Below are 14,158 nucleotides of genomic sequence, written 5' to 3'. Positions count from 1 at the left end.
TATTTATTTATTTATTTGAGAGCGACAGACATAGACAGAAAGACAGATAGAGGTAGAGAGAGAGAATGGGTGCGCCAGGGCTTCCAGCCACTGCAAACGAACTCCAGACATGTGCACCCCCTTGTGCATCTGGCTAACGTGGGACCTGGGGAACCGAGCCTTGAACCGGGGTCCTTAGGCTTCACAGGCAAGCGCTTAACCACTAAGCCATCTCTCCAGCCCGGGACTTTTAAAGTTGGACTGAATGTATTGCATTTTACATCATGTACGGTTATCAGTTTATGGGGGCCAGGGGAAGAATTTGGTGGCTTGATTCAGTTGTCCCCCATAAACTTAGGTTCTCAACTGATGGAACTAACACCTCTTGGAGGCAGTGTATTTTGGGGGGCAGACTTATGGGTATTATAGCCAATGTCCCCTTGTCATTGTTTGGCACACTCTCCTATTGCTGTTGTCCATCTGATGTTGGTGAGGGGGTGATGTCCACCCTCTGCTCATGTTGTCGTTTTCCCTGCCATCATGGAGCTTCCCCTCAAGTCTGTAAGCCAAGATAAACCTTTTTTTCCCACAAGCTGCTCTTGGTCAGGTGATTTCTGCCAGCCACGCAGACCTAGATAAAACAGTGGTTAAAGGTACATGCTTGTAAAACTTGCAAGTTTGGGTTTGATTCCCCAGTACCCACATAAAGCCAGACGCACAAGATGGCATATACATCTAGAGATCATTTACAATGATAAGAGGCACACCCATACTCTTTCTCTGTCTCTCAAATAAGTAAATAAGTGAAAATAAATCCCAGCACTTGGGAGGCAGAGGTAGGAAGACTGCCATGAGTTCAAGGCCACCATGAGAGCACAATAGTGAATTCCATGTCAGCCTGGGTTAGAATGAGACCTTACCTTGAAAAGCCAAAAAAAAAGTTCCATAAAATGGCCTGGATATCCATGACCTCACAGTGCCTGACACTACCTACACAAGACCGTCATAACTGGAGGAAAAGATGATGACATCAAAATAAAAGAGAGACTGATTGAGAGGAGGAGGGGAGAATAGAGTTGCAAAGGGAAAGTGGGAGGGGAGGGAATTACCACGGTTTATTGTCTATAATTATGGAAGCTGTCAATAAAAAAATAAAATTTTAGTCGGGCGTGGGGACGCACGACTTTAATCCCAGCACTCGGGAGGCAGAAGTAGGAGGATTAACTCCAGGTCAGCCTGGACTAGACTGAGACCCTACCTTGAAACTCCCCCCAACAAAATAAAATAAAATAATAAACCATTGTGGAGTCACGTAATTATTTAACAAAGTATGGGAGCCATGTCTACTAATCTTAGTTACTGGTAGCCTTTCAGTTTTCAGCCACTTAATTTCTCTATAACAAACGGGAGGAAGTGTAGTGGATAAAGGATGTCAAGTCTACAACTCCTGCGCTGATCTCACACCACGGTTGGTTCAGCTACCTCGACAAGGACTTTAAAAAGGGGGCAGGTAGGGCCGGGGAAATGGCTTAGTGGTTAAGGAGCTTGCCTGTGAAGCCTAAAGACCATGGTTCAATTCCCCAGGACCCACGTAAGCCAGATGCACAAGGGGATGCATGCATCTGGAGTTTGTTTGCAGGGGCTGGAGGCCCTGACCTGGCATGCACATTCTCTTTTTCTCTCTGTCTGCCTCTCTCTCTCTCTGAAATAAAATACATTTAAAAAATTTTTTTTTTAAAAAAAGCCAGACGTGGTGGCGCACGCCTTTAATCCCAGCACTCGGGAGGCAGAGGTAGGAGGATCGCCGTGAGTTCGAGGCCACCCTGAGACTACATAGTGAATTCCAGGTCAGCCTGGGCCAGAGTGAGACCCTACCTCGAAAAAAAAATGAGGGGCGGGGGAAGCAAGTGAAGGAATTTTAGGACCTGTCATGATGACTCTGGAAAACTAAACAAAAAAGAAAGTGGCCGAGACAGCAGAAGCAACAGCTTTCCTACCTTGGAAATGGCTGCATGCCCCAGGATGTCATCAGGAGATGTGGGCTCCTCAATCCACAAAGGCTTGAACTCGGCCAGCTTAGACATCCACTGCACTGCTTCGGGCACATCCCAGCGCTGGTTGGCATCCATCATCTGCAAGGACAGACCGTCACTTTGCTGCAGGCCTGTGGCTCCCAGAATGGAGTTGCTGTCATTTAGTGCCTCTGACTGCTGAGGCCCAGCCCTAAACGAAGGACCTAAGGTACAGCCAGTGGGGCTGGAAGTCTGGTTCCTGAAATGATGAGTTGCAAATTCCTCATGGAACCACTGTGATAGCTTTTTTTTTTTTTTTTTCTGGTTTTCCCAAGTAGGGTCTCACTCTATCCTGGCTGACCTGGAATTCACTATGTAGTCTCAGGGTGGCCTTGAATTCACAGTGATCCTCCTACCTCTGCCTCCCAAGTGCTGGGATTAAAGCTGTGTGCCACCACACCCAACTTCTGTGATAGCTTTAAAAAGAAATTTTTTTGGAGGGGGTGCTGGAGAGATGACTTAGCAGTTAAGGAACATGCCTGTGAAACCTAAGGATCCAGGTTTGATTCTCCAGGTCCCATGTAAGCCAGATGCATATGGTGGCGCCTGCATCTGGATGCTCTAGCATGCCCGTTCTCTCTCTCTCACTGACTCTGTCTGTCTCTAATAAATAAATAAAAATAAATATTAATTTTTGTTTCTTTGAGAGTGAGAGCGAGTGAGAGAGAGAGGCAGATAAAGAATGGGTGCAACCAGGTCCTCTAGCCACTGAAATCAAACTCCAGATACTTGCACCACCTTGTGCATCTGGCTTTACATGGGTACCCAGGTCTTTTGGCTTTGCCAGCAACTGCCTTAACCTCTAAGCCATCTCTCCAGCCACATTGTTTGTTTGTTTGTTTTTCGAGATAGAGTTTCACTCTAGCTGAGGCTGACCTGGAATTCACTATGTAGTCTCAGGGTGGCCTCGAACTCACGGAGATCCTCCTACCTCTGCCTCCCGAGTGCTGAGATTAAAGGCGTGCGCCACCGTGCCCGGCCCACATTGTGACATCTTTGCGTGCTCTAGCAAGGTGATGAAAAGTGCTCGCTAGCCCTGGAGCTGGGGTCAGGTCTGCACTTAAATGCCTCCCCCACCCCCTCAACCAGAAACATGTCTTGTAGTGTGAGTCCTGTTTGTTGGAGCCATTTTTTCACCTTCTGAGTCACAAACACGGTCAACACTGAGTCTGCTCAGTAGTCCTTTATTGACTACTGCCCACCATGTGTATGGTACATGAATAAATAACGACCACCGATGAGGCACCAGCACTTAGTGGATTTTGCTTGTTTAATACCTTGGATAGCACACTTGTCACCCCTTTGATAAATAAGAAAACCACCACAGGGAGACGTAAGTGAGTTGCTAGAAATAGGGCTCTCTACAGAAGGCAGACAGGAACGGGGGGGGGGGGGAGTGGGGGGGGAGGCAGCTATATGTTAAGAGCTCCCTCACAGCACACTCTGAGGACCACAGGATGGAAGGTTCAGAATCAATTTTTATTAATTATTTGGATAAGGATGACCTCATGAAGCAAAAGCAGTGTCAGTTCATGTATAAGTAATGCAGCTTTGGATCCTACTTCAAGGACTCCAAGCTTGAATTTTTTTTTTCCTAGCCCTTATTTATTTATTTATTTTTGCAAGAGTGACTTATTTATTAATTATGTATTTATCTGCAAGGACAGAGAGAATGGGCATGTCAGGGCCTCCAGCTGCTGCAAGTGAACTCTAGACACATGTTCCACCTTGTGTATCTGGTTTTATATAGGTACAGAATTGAACCCAGGTCCTTAGGCTTTGCAGGCAAGCACCTTAACCACAGAGCCATCTCTCCAGCTCTCTACCTTTTTATTTTGATTTTCGAGGTAGGCTCTCGCTCTAGCCCAGGCTGACCTGAATTCACTATGTAGTCACAGGGTGGCCTGGAACTCACGACAATCCTACCTCTGCCTCCTTTTTTTTTTAATTTTTAAATTTTTATTAATATTTTCCATTATTATAAAAAAAATCCCATGGTAATTCCCTCCCTCCCCACCCCCACACTTTCCCCTTTGAAATTCCATTCTCCATCATATTACCTCCCCATCACAATCATTGTAATTACATATATACAATATCAACCTATTAAGTATCCTCCTCCCTTCCTTTCTCTTCCCTTTATGTCTCCTTTTTAACTTACTGGTCTCTGCTACCAAGTATTTTCCTTCTCACGCAAAAGCCTAATCATCTGTAGCTAGGATCCACATATGAGAGAGAACATGTGGCGTCCAAGCTTGAATTTTAACTCATGAAACAAACCTCCTCATAAAGAAAAACTTCATTAAACCATCTGATTGGGACTTTCCTTTATGAAAATACTTTACACACAACCAAAACTTTTTTTTTTTATTTCTTTTCGAGGTAGGGTCTCATTCTGGCCCAGGCTGACCTGGAATTCACTATGGAGTCTCAGGCTGGCCTTGAACTCACAGCAATCCTCCTATCTCTCTGCCTCCCGAGTGCTGGGCTTAAAGGTGTGTGCCACTACACCCCGCTTGCAAATGTTCTTTAATCTTTGCCCAAAACAAGTTGTTTTTGGTCCTGGACAAAGACTTTCAGCTGGAGGATGTAAGTCAATGGTAAAGCACTTGTCGAATGTGGACCCAGCCCTAGGTCCCATCTGCTACTTCGCAAAAAGCCCTACACAGGGCCACCACTCACTGCACAGCGGGGCGAGGGGACAGTTACCAAGGTGTTCTCTGGTCCAATCATGTCTCTGATGAGGCGGCATCTACGGATGTCATCCTGGAGGTCAGCCCCAACTTTTACTTTAAACCTATGAATACATTTAGTTTAGATGGTCTCTTGACTCGGCAAGAACACCTGAGTTTTCCACAGAAGTGAGTCTCTCTATCAATGATTCACAGATCACATTTTTTCTGGTAACCTCTTGTTCTCTCTGAGTCAACCTTTAGACAAATCACTTGACAGCCTGCAGACTGCAGATCTTTATTCAGTATCAGGACAACGACTCAATTACCTGCTGACCTGTACTTAAACCAGAGAAAATTAGATTTCTTTTTTTTTTCCCCTCCTTTTCTTTCCCTCTCTCTCTCTCTCTCTCTCTCTCTCTCTTTTCTTTTTCTGTGGCTTTAGGGTCTAGCTCTAGCCCAGACCTTAAATTCATTCTGTATTCTCAGGGTGGCCTCGAACTCAAGTGATCCTCCTACCTCTGCCTCTGGAGCGCTGGGATTAAAGGCGTGCGCCACCACAAATTAGATTTCTAACACAGCAGAGCTGTTGCTGTTACAAAAAGGAATTAGAAACAAACAGGTCTTGATGTGAACTAGAGAGTGGGGCTGACAAGGCATGCCCACTGAGCCTCTCCAGTATCTCTCCAACCCAAAGTCTGTACATTTGATGACCTGTGCACAGAGGGCTTGTCTTCAACCAGCCCAGTGGGAGAGAAGCCGCAGGCTCGTAGGCTCCCTGTGGTGCAGGGCCTGAGGCTTGGGGAGGAAAAGGCATTATACGGAGGAGGAGATATAGCCCACAGCTCCTTGCAGAGTTCTTCCTGCCACATGTGGCCACCCAGAGAGAGAAAGACAGAAACAGACAGACAGACAGACAGACAGATAGACCGAGAGAGAGAGAGAGAGAAAGAGAGAGAGAGAGAGAAAATGGGTGCACTAGAACCTCTAGCCACTGCAAAGGATCTCCAGACACATGCGCTACCATGTGCATCTGGCTTACGTAGGCTAACCACTAAGCCATGTCCCCAGCCCTAGACAGATGTGAAGTCAACCCTTTCTAACTTATTGTTCCAAAGGCATAAGAACATCTGACTTGCATAATTTTAAAGAAATGACTTTAGGGCTAGAGAGATAGTTCAGCAGTTAAAGGCACTTGCTTGCAAAGCCTAGTGGCCCAAGTTCTAATTCCCAATGCCCAGGTACGAGCAGATGTACAAAGTGGCATGTGCATCTGGAGTTCATCTGCAGTGGCAGGTCCTGGCCCCGAACACCTCATTCTCTGTATCAAATAAATAAAATAAAGTAATTTTTTTTTTTTTTTAAAGAAGTGCTTTTAAGTTGCTGGCGAGCGTAGGAAAAATGCCTAATCACCACCGGCATGCAGTCCGTCCCGCACCACCCTCTCTGCCACATCAAGTCAGTCTCAAGACTGCAGCTGGGGGCGGCGATGGCTGTGGGCTGCCATTCCAGACAGAGCCTGTGTCTGTCTGCCACCCTCTCTCTACTCTCCAAAGTGCCCAATCCTTCTGCCCACAAAGGGAAGCACTCAGTTCTCAGGAACTGTACCCACTGAGGTGCCCCCTGCTTGTCTCCCTCCACTCAGCACTAAACCCAAAGACACTGCTGCAGCTACAAGGTCCCTGCTACTGCCGACAGAAGGTGGCTGGGCAGAAAGAGGAGGAAGGGGAGGCCCAGGAATCTTTCTGGAACCTTCCTCCTCACCAAACACCTACTCTGAATCTACCCTGTGCTGGTCCTCATCAGCTAGGGTAACTCTGAGGAAACAGTGAGCCTTCTTTTTTCTTTTTTTTTTCCTTAGCTTTTATTTGTTTATTTATAAAAGTAAAAAAGAAGGAGAAAGAGAGAGAGAGAGCATGGGCACACCAGAACATCTAGAGCGACTGTAAACAAACTCCAAACATATGTACCACCTAGTGCTTATGTGGGTACTAGGGAATCGAACCTGGGTCCTTAGGCTTTGCAGTCAAGTGCCTTAACCACTTGGCCATCTCTCCAGCCCTGTGTCTTATTTTCTTTTTCTTTCTTTCTTTTTTTTTTTTTTCCTCCAAGGCAGGGTCTCACTCTAACCCAGACCCAGACTGACCTGGGATTCACAGTCTCAGGGTGGCCTCGAACTCACGGTGAACCTCCTGCTTGTGCCTCCCAAGTGCAGGAATTAAAGGTATGTGCCACCATGCCTGGCTTTATTTTCCTTTTTTTTTTTTTTTTAATTTCTTATTTTTTAAGATAGAAGAGAGAGAGACACACACACAAAAAAATGGGCATGCCAGGGCCTCTAGCCACTGCAAACGAACTCTAGAAATGTGTCACTTTGGGCATCTGGCTTTACATGGGTACTGGAGAATTGAACGTGGGTCGTCAGGCTTTCCCAGACAAGCACCTGAACTGCTGAGCCATCCCTCCAGCCCTTATTTTCCATTTCATAGAAAAAGAATATGTGGTCCAGACAGGTTGAACAATCTGCAAGAATTCTTTTTTTTAAAAGATTTTTATTTATTTATTTGGTTATTTGAGAGTGACAGAGAGAGAGGCAGATAGAGAGTGAGAGAGAGAATGGGCGCGCCAGGGCTTCCAGCCACTGCAAACGAGCTCCAGACGCGTGCACCCCCTTGTGCATCTGGCTAACGTGGGACCTGGGGAACCGAGCCTCGAACCAGGGTCCTTAGGCTTCACAGGCAAGCGCTTAACCGCTATGCCATCTCTCCAGCCCTCTGCAAGAATTCTTGTAAAGGAATGATGGAAAAGCGCAAACTTTCATTGTAGTTCTATCAGATACCAAAGCTCTTTCCATGTTTCCTCCACTTAGCTGAGGAGCTGACAAGAATGCAGTGCCTCTCAAACTTGGGTTTGCAAATGAGGAATCACAGAAGGCGGCAGGAGCACTGCCTTGTTCAAGTGCAGACTTTGGATGGCGTTGTAGCTTAGTGCGTGCAAGGCCCCGGGTTCAACCTCCAGTTCCACAAAAGAGAAAAAGGAAAAAATTTTTAAAAATGGATTTCTATTCTACATGGGTGTTTGAAGCTGATGTTCTCCATAGTATCTTGTGTGTGTGATATTCTAGAATTCTACAGAGGACTCCCGTCTTGTCTTTAGACAATGAGCCTGGTCTTCTGTTGAAGGGTCCGTGTCACTACATGCCAGACTGCTTCAGGCCTCGTTAGTGACTGTTTAATCTCTGGCTCCTCTCCAGAGATGGTCTTCGTGCTATTTATTCACTGGCAAAGTCAAGTCTACTGTTTTGCAAATAACTTACCGAGTCCAGCCGTCCTTCAGCGCGGCCGCACAGAGCTGTGGGGAAAGGATGTGCTGTTCATTACATTTTGGAACGTTTCTCCAGGTCCCCCTGGCCCCAGGCACCCCTGCAGTTCCTGATCTGGGCTTTACAAGCACGGTTGTAGCATAAACCAGAGGAACATGTATGTGTCGTGGAAATTAAGAACAGAGCCAGGCGTGGTGGCACATGCCTTTAATCCCAGCACTGGGAGGCAGAGGTAGAAGGATCACCATGAGTTTGAGACCACCCTGAGACCACACAGTGAATTCCAGGTCAGCCTGAGCTAGAGTGGGGCCTACCTCGAAAAAAACAAAAAATATAAAAGAAATAAAAAGAAATTAAGAACTGAAACAGCTTGGCCAATGGAGCATCATTCTTTCTGCTTATAGGGTAGCTTTATTTCCTCATCTCCTTGGGAACCATTTCTTTTTATTTTTATCCTTTCTTTTCTTTTTTTTTTAATTTATTTGAGACCGACAGACACAGAGAAGAAGACGGGCGGCGGGGAGAGGGGGAGAGAGACAAAGAGAGAGAATGGGCGCGACAGGGCTTCCAGCCACTGCACACAAACTCCAGACGCGTGCGTCCCCTTGTGCACCTGGCTAACGTGGGTCCTGGGGAGTCGAGCCTCGAACTGGGGTCCTTAGGCTTCACAGGCAAGTGCTTAACCGCTAAGCCATCTCTCCAGCCCCTATCCTTTCTTTAATTGTCACAACATTCCTGGAAGGGGAAGGGAGCACAAATAACCTTTTTTAAAAATTCTTTTTAAATTTATTTGCACATGTGTGCACACGCGCATGTGGCTGGGTGCGCGAGTGTGCCAGGGTCTCTTGCCACTGCAAACACCAGACGTAATTGCATCAATTTTTGCATCCAGCTTTATATGGGTGGCTGGGGAATTGAATCCAGTTTGACAGGCTTTGTGAGCAAGTGTCTTTAACTGCAGAGCCATCTCTCTACTTTTTTATTTTTAATTTCTTTCAAGGTAGGGTCTTGCTGTAGTCCAGGCTGACCTGGAATTCACTATGTAGTCTCAGGGTGGCCTCGAACTCATGGCAATCCTCTGCTTCCTGAGTGTTGGGATTAAAGACGTGTGTCACGGGCTGGAGAGATGGCTTAGCGGTTAAGCGCTTGCCTGTGAAGCCTAAGGACACCGGTTCGAGGCTCGGTTCCCCAGGTCCCACGTTAGCCAGATGCACAAGGGGGCGCACACGTCTGGAGTTCGTTTGCAGAGGCTGGAAGCCCTGGCGCGCCCATTCTCTCTCTCTCCCTCTATCTGTCTTTCTCTCTGTGTCTGTCGCTCTCAAATAAAATAAATAAATAAAAATAAATAAAAAAAAAAAACATTAAAGACGTGTGTCACCACACCTGGCTTCTCTATTTTTTTTAAAACATTTTATTGATTTACTTATTTGACAGAGAGAATGAGGCAGAGAAAGAGAAAGGGACAGAATGGATGTACCAGGGCTTCCAGCCACTGCAAACAAACTCCAGATGTGTGCGCCACCTTGTGCATCTGGCTTACATGGGATCTAGGGAGTCGAACCTGGGTCCTTTGGCTTTGCAAGCAAATGCCTTAACCACTAAGCCATCTCTACAGCTCCCTTCTCTACTCTTTTTAAAGGTAGGATTTTTTGTGCCATCCACAGAACTAATGGACATGAGAGCAAGAAACAGAAGACAGCTTCCACCTCTTTGTGTCTCCTCTATTGTGGCTTTAGGTAAATATAAGAAAGGTTTTTTTTTTTTTCTCTCTCTCTCTCTCTCTACCTCTTTCTCTCTCAAATAAATAAATAATATATATATAATATTTTTTTTAAAAAAGATAAGGGCTCGGGCTGGAAAGATGGCTTAGCGGTTAAAGTGCTTGCCTGTGAAGCCTAAGGACCCCGGTTTGAGGCTCGATTCCTCAAGTACCCACGTTAGCCAGAAGAACAAGGGGGCACACATGTCTGGAGTTCGTTTGCAGTGGCTGGAGGCCCTGGCGCGCCCATTTTCTCTCTCTCTGCCTCTTTCTGTCACTCTCAAATAAATAAAGAAAAATAAACAAACAAACAAAAAACTTCACTTAAAAAAAAAAGATAAAAGCTAGAGAAGTTGACTTAATGGTTAAAGTGTTTGCCTGCAAAGACAAAGGCCCCTGGTTCAGTACCCCAGGACCCACATAAGCCAGATACACAAGGTGGCGCATACATCTGGAGTTTGTTTGCAGTGGCTGGAGGCCCTGGCGCGCCCATTCTCTCCCTACCTCTTTCTCTCTCAAGTGTGTGTGTGTGTGTGTGTGTGTGTGTGTGTGTGTGTGTGTGTGTGTTTAAAGGGAATGAGAAAGAGCTGGAAAAATGGCTTGTTTTAAGGCATTTCCTGGCAAAGCCAAAGGACCTAGATTTGATTCCCTAGTACACCCATGTAAAGCCAGGTGCATGAGGCAGGGCATGCATCTGGAGTTCGTTTGCAGTAGCTAGAGGCTCTCTAATAATAAATAAATAAATAAATAAATAATACATATTTTAAAGAAGAAACAGGGGCCTCATGGAAGAGTGTTTGCCTAGCACATGTGAGGTGTAGGTTAAAAAATATGCCACATGATAAGAAAGAGTCATAAATGAGCCATGTGCTGGCTGCATGCCAGGCGCTGGCTGTGGTGTGACAACCTGCAGCTGCCATCTGAACCCTCGAAACAGCCCCGTGAGAGATGGAGTATTACTTTTCTTCTTCACAGAGGGGAAACGGAGGCTTGGCATGGCTTGGTGACTTGCACAATGTTACAGGGATAGGGCTGCCTGGAATCAAATCTAGCCTGTCACCTTCTAGAGCTCAAAACGGGACTCACTAAATCAGCAGTGACAACAGCTTTCCTTTAGCTTGTGTATAAGGCCTTGGATCCAGAAGGATAGAAAAAGATTAGTGAGAAAGTTGTGAATCTCTCCCAGAAAGCCTGTGTGACACAAGATCACAGACCTGGTTTCTGCCCGTACCCCACTCCGCCTTTCCTAGCCCACAGGTCCTAATAGCCTAATAAAACTCTGGGGAGTCAGGTGTGGTGGCGCACACCTTTAATCCCAGCACTTGGTAGGCAGCGGTAGGAGGACTGCCCTGAGTTTGAGGCCAGCCTGAAACTACAGAGTGAATTCCAGGTCAGCCTGGGCTAGAGTGAAACCCTACCTTGAAAAAATTGAAAAAAAAAAAAACTCTTGGAATCTCCTGAGTGATGAATTCCTTTTATTTATTTATTTATTTATTTATTTATTATTTTTGGTTTTTCAAGGTAGGATTTTACTTTCACTCTAGCCCAAGCTGACCTGGATTTCACTCTGTAGTCTCAGGCTGGCCTTGAACTCATGGCGATCCTCCTACCTCTGCCTCCCGAGTGAAGTGCCTTTTGTTTATCAATAAAATGCCTCTAGAGAAAGTGTCTTCTCAGCTGGCCACCAGAAGACCAAGCCATGACTAAGGGGTTGGAACGTTAAGCCCTGAGACCTCTAGCAAAGGGAGGAAAGGCGGACAGTTGAGCCAATTAACAACAGCCAACATGTAATCAACATGGCTAATAATAAATCCGCTGTGGAAAACCCTGAAGGAGGGTTGGGAGATGACTAAGCAGTGAACAGCGCATGCCGCTTAAGCATGAGGGTCTCGTGGGCTGCAAACCAAGTCTGACTCTCCTGACCCCAGGTGAAAAGGTAGGCAGGCACGCCTTTAATCCCAGCTCTTAGGAGAAGTAGGAGAATCGCCATGAATTCAAGCCCACCCTGAAACTACATAGTGAATTCCAAGTCAGCCTGAGCTAGAGTGAGACCCTCTCTCAAAAAACAAAACAGAAACAAACAAACAAACAACAAAAAAAGGTGGTTCTGGCCATGCATTTCTATAAGCTCAGTGGGGGCACGGAGGGACTGGAGAATCTCTGGGGCTTGCTGACTGACAACAGCTTTGGGTTGAGGAGAGACCTTGTCCCAAAGAAATTTCTGGGTAAGTGAGTGATGAAAGAGGAAATTCAATGTTCTCCTGTGGCCGCCACATGCACACACATGTGCACATAGCATACAGATATAGTCTACACACATGCTCCACAAAAAACCCACACAAGAGACCCCCCATACACCACACTGAAGGAAGGCCAAAGTCTAAAGAGCTTTAGGCCTGGTGAACATGCAGTACCCGGGCACACCCAAGAGACGCACGTAAGCTCTACACACCCAAGCACACACTTGCTCTGTACATACGCTCTGCCTGGGGATTCCCAGGCTACATGTCTTCATAATGGACTGGGATTAGTAACATGGGATTAGTGTCCCGAGGCCCACGCCAGTGAACGACAAAACTCAAGGCAGTGGGATGTCAACCTGTGTTCCCAGCGTGTGTTGGCCAGGAGCTTCGGGTCTGGACTTGCAGGATTGGCAGGTGAAGTGGGCCGTTTCTCTGTGGGTGTCTCTAACTCCAGGCAGTGTCAGAACTGAGCTTCAGGACACACAACTGGTAGCCCAGGAGACCAGAGAGCTGGTTGGCTGGGGAACATCCTACACTCCTGACATCGCAAGTGAAGTCTGGAGGCAGCAGAGGGCAGCGAAGGAAAAGCCAATGTTTGCTTTTCTCTTCCTTTGGCCTGTCTGCAAAACCGGGTGAGAAAGCCTACCTGCTTCAGCGTGCTGTCAGAGTATCCCAGCCAGGCACACGACGTGGTGTAGGCAGGGTAGCCGTGCATCAGCATTTGCTCTTCTGGAAAACAAAACGCTCGTCGACGTATGGAACTTGGCACGGACGTTCAGAATCTGAATTAATGGGAGCTAAACTGTTGCCTACAGAGAATCCAGGTGTCCTCCTAGGTGACTGGCACACACGCCTCCTGGAGGTGTCAAGCCCGGGTGGTGAGTATATTCCCCGAATGGCCCACTCCCCAAGACGCCCCCACCTCACCGTGCGACTAAAGCCAAACCTTTTGTGGACAGTGACTACACCAAGTCCCAATGTGGCTTCTTCACCTAGACCCACCTATAGGACTGAGGGTCTACTGTTTGGTGCAGGACACCTGGGAGCAAGAAGCATGAGCACCTCTAGAGAACAGGGCTGCTCAGAAGTCAACATCCAGGGCTGGAGAAACAGCTTAGTGGTTCAAACACTTGCCTGAAAAGCCTAAGGACCCAGGTTTGATTCCCCAGGACCCACATAAGCCAGACGCACAAGGTGGTGCGTGCATCTGGAGTTCATTTGCAGTGGCTGGAGGTCCCGACGTGCTCATATTAATTCTCTCTCTCTCAAATAATAAATAAAATATTAGAGCTGGAAAGATGGCTTAGCAGTTAAGGGGTTTGCCTGCAAAGCCAAAGGACCTCAATTCCGTTCCCCAGGACCCACTTAAACCAGATGCACAAGATGGTACATGTATCTGGAGTCCGTTTGCAGTAGCTGGAGGCCCTGGCACGCCCATTTTCTCTCTCTCTCTTCCTCTTTCCCTTTCTCAAATAAATAAATAAAATTAAAATAAATAAATAAAATATTTTTTAAAAAGAAGTCAACACCCATAAATAACACAAACATGAGGAAATTTTCACACAACCCACCTCTTTCTTTTTTGCCAACTTGACCTTTCTGAAGTATTTCTGAAAAAAATAAAAATAAAAGAGCATCGCTCAGTCCTTCCATCAACAGAGCCTCCAACTATTGCGTGCACACCTCAGTGAGCCCCAGGACGCTTCCATTTCCGGACTCACCATATGCCTCCTCCTCCGTCAAGACATCGGTGATGTACCTGAAATCGATGCAGGATAATAGCGTCCGTGCATCCTGGTGGCGAGACAGGAGGGGAACGGCCTGGATCAATTTGTAGGCGCATTATTCGTGTAAGAAGCCATTGACACTGACATGTGGGGTCACCCTTTCCTGGAAGGGGCCTCTGGGATTTGTTTGAGGGTCTGGTCCTGTCTTCCCTCGGGTGTGGAGTCCTTCTGAAGAGGCTTGCTGTTGCCCCCAAGGAGCCCTCAGCCCCTCCCTCATGGCCTCCTCTCCTGGACAGCAGGGTAACTGACAAGAAGGACGGGATAGGAACATGCACTGGCCTTCCTGGGCAATGCTGACACTGCCCTGTCACCACTGTCCCCTGC

At 46.9% G+C, this 14,158-nt stretch overlaps 1 protein-coding gene across 2 annotated transcripts in view; it reads right to left on the bottom strand.

The window, feature by feature from the left end:
• Nucleotides 1–14,158, bottom strand: part of Enosf1 (enolase superfamily member 1) — a 49,259-nt gene that overhangs the window by 13,256 nt on the left and 21,845 nt on the right. Inside the window, exons 6-11 of one of the 2 annotated variants that reach the window (XM_045134597.1) lie at nt 13,769–13,841; nt 13,619–13,657; nt 12,694–12,776; nt 8,040–8,074; nt 4,761–4,848; nt 1,977–2,111 (exon numbers count right to left, since the gene is read on the bottom strand). In XM_045134597.1, coding sequence (XP_044990532.1) covers nt 1,977–2,111; nt 4,761–4,848; nt 8,040–8,074; nt 12,694–12,776; nt 13,619–13,657; nt 13,769–13,841 — 453 coding nt within the window. The remainder of the gene's footprint in view (nt 1–1,976; nt 2,112–4,760; nt 4,849–8,039; nt 8,075–12,693; nt 12,777–13,618; nt 13,658–13,768; nt 13,842–14,158) is intronic. The other variant, XM_045134598.1, reaches the window with a different exon arrangement.

Source organism: Jaculus jaculus, chromosome 15 (assembly GCF_020740685.1).
Source record: "Jaculus jaculus isolate mJacJac1 chromosome 15, mJacJac1.mat.Y.cur, whole genome shotgun sequence".
NCBI classification, from domain to species: Eukaryota; Metazoa; Chordata; class Mammalia; order Rodentia; family Dipodidae; genus Jaculus; species Jaculus jaculus.
Note: the sequence above shows the minus strand (reverse complement) of the source record. Positions and strands in the feature narration are given on the sequence as shown.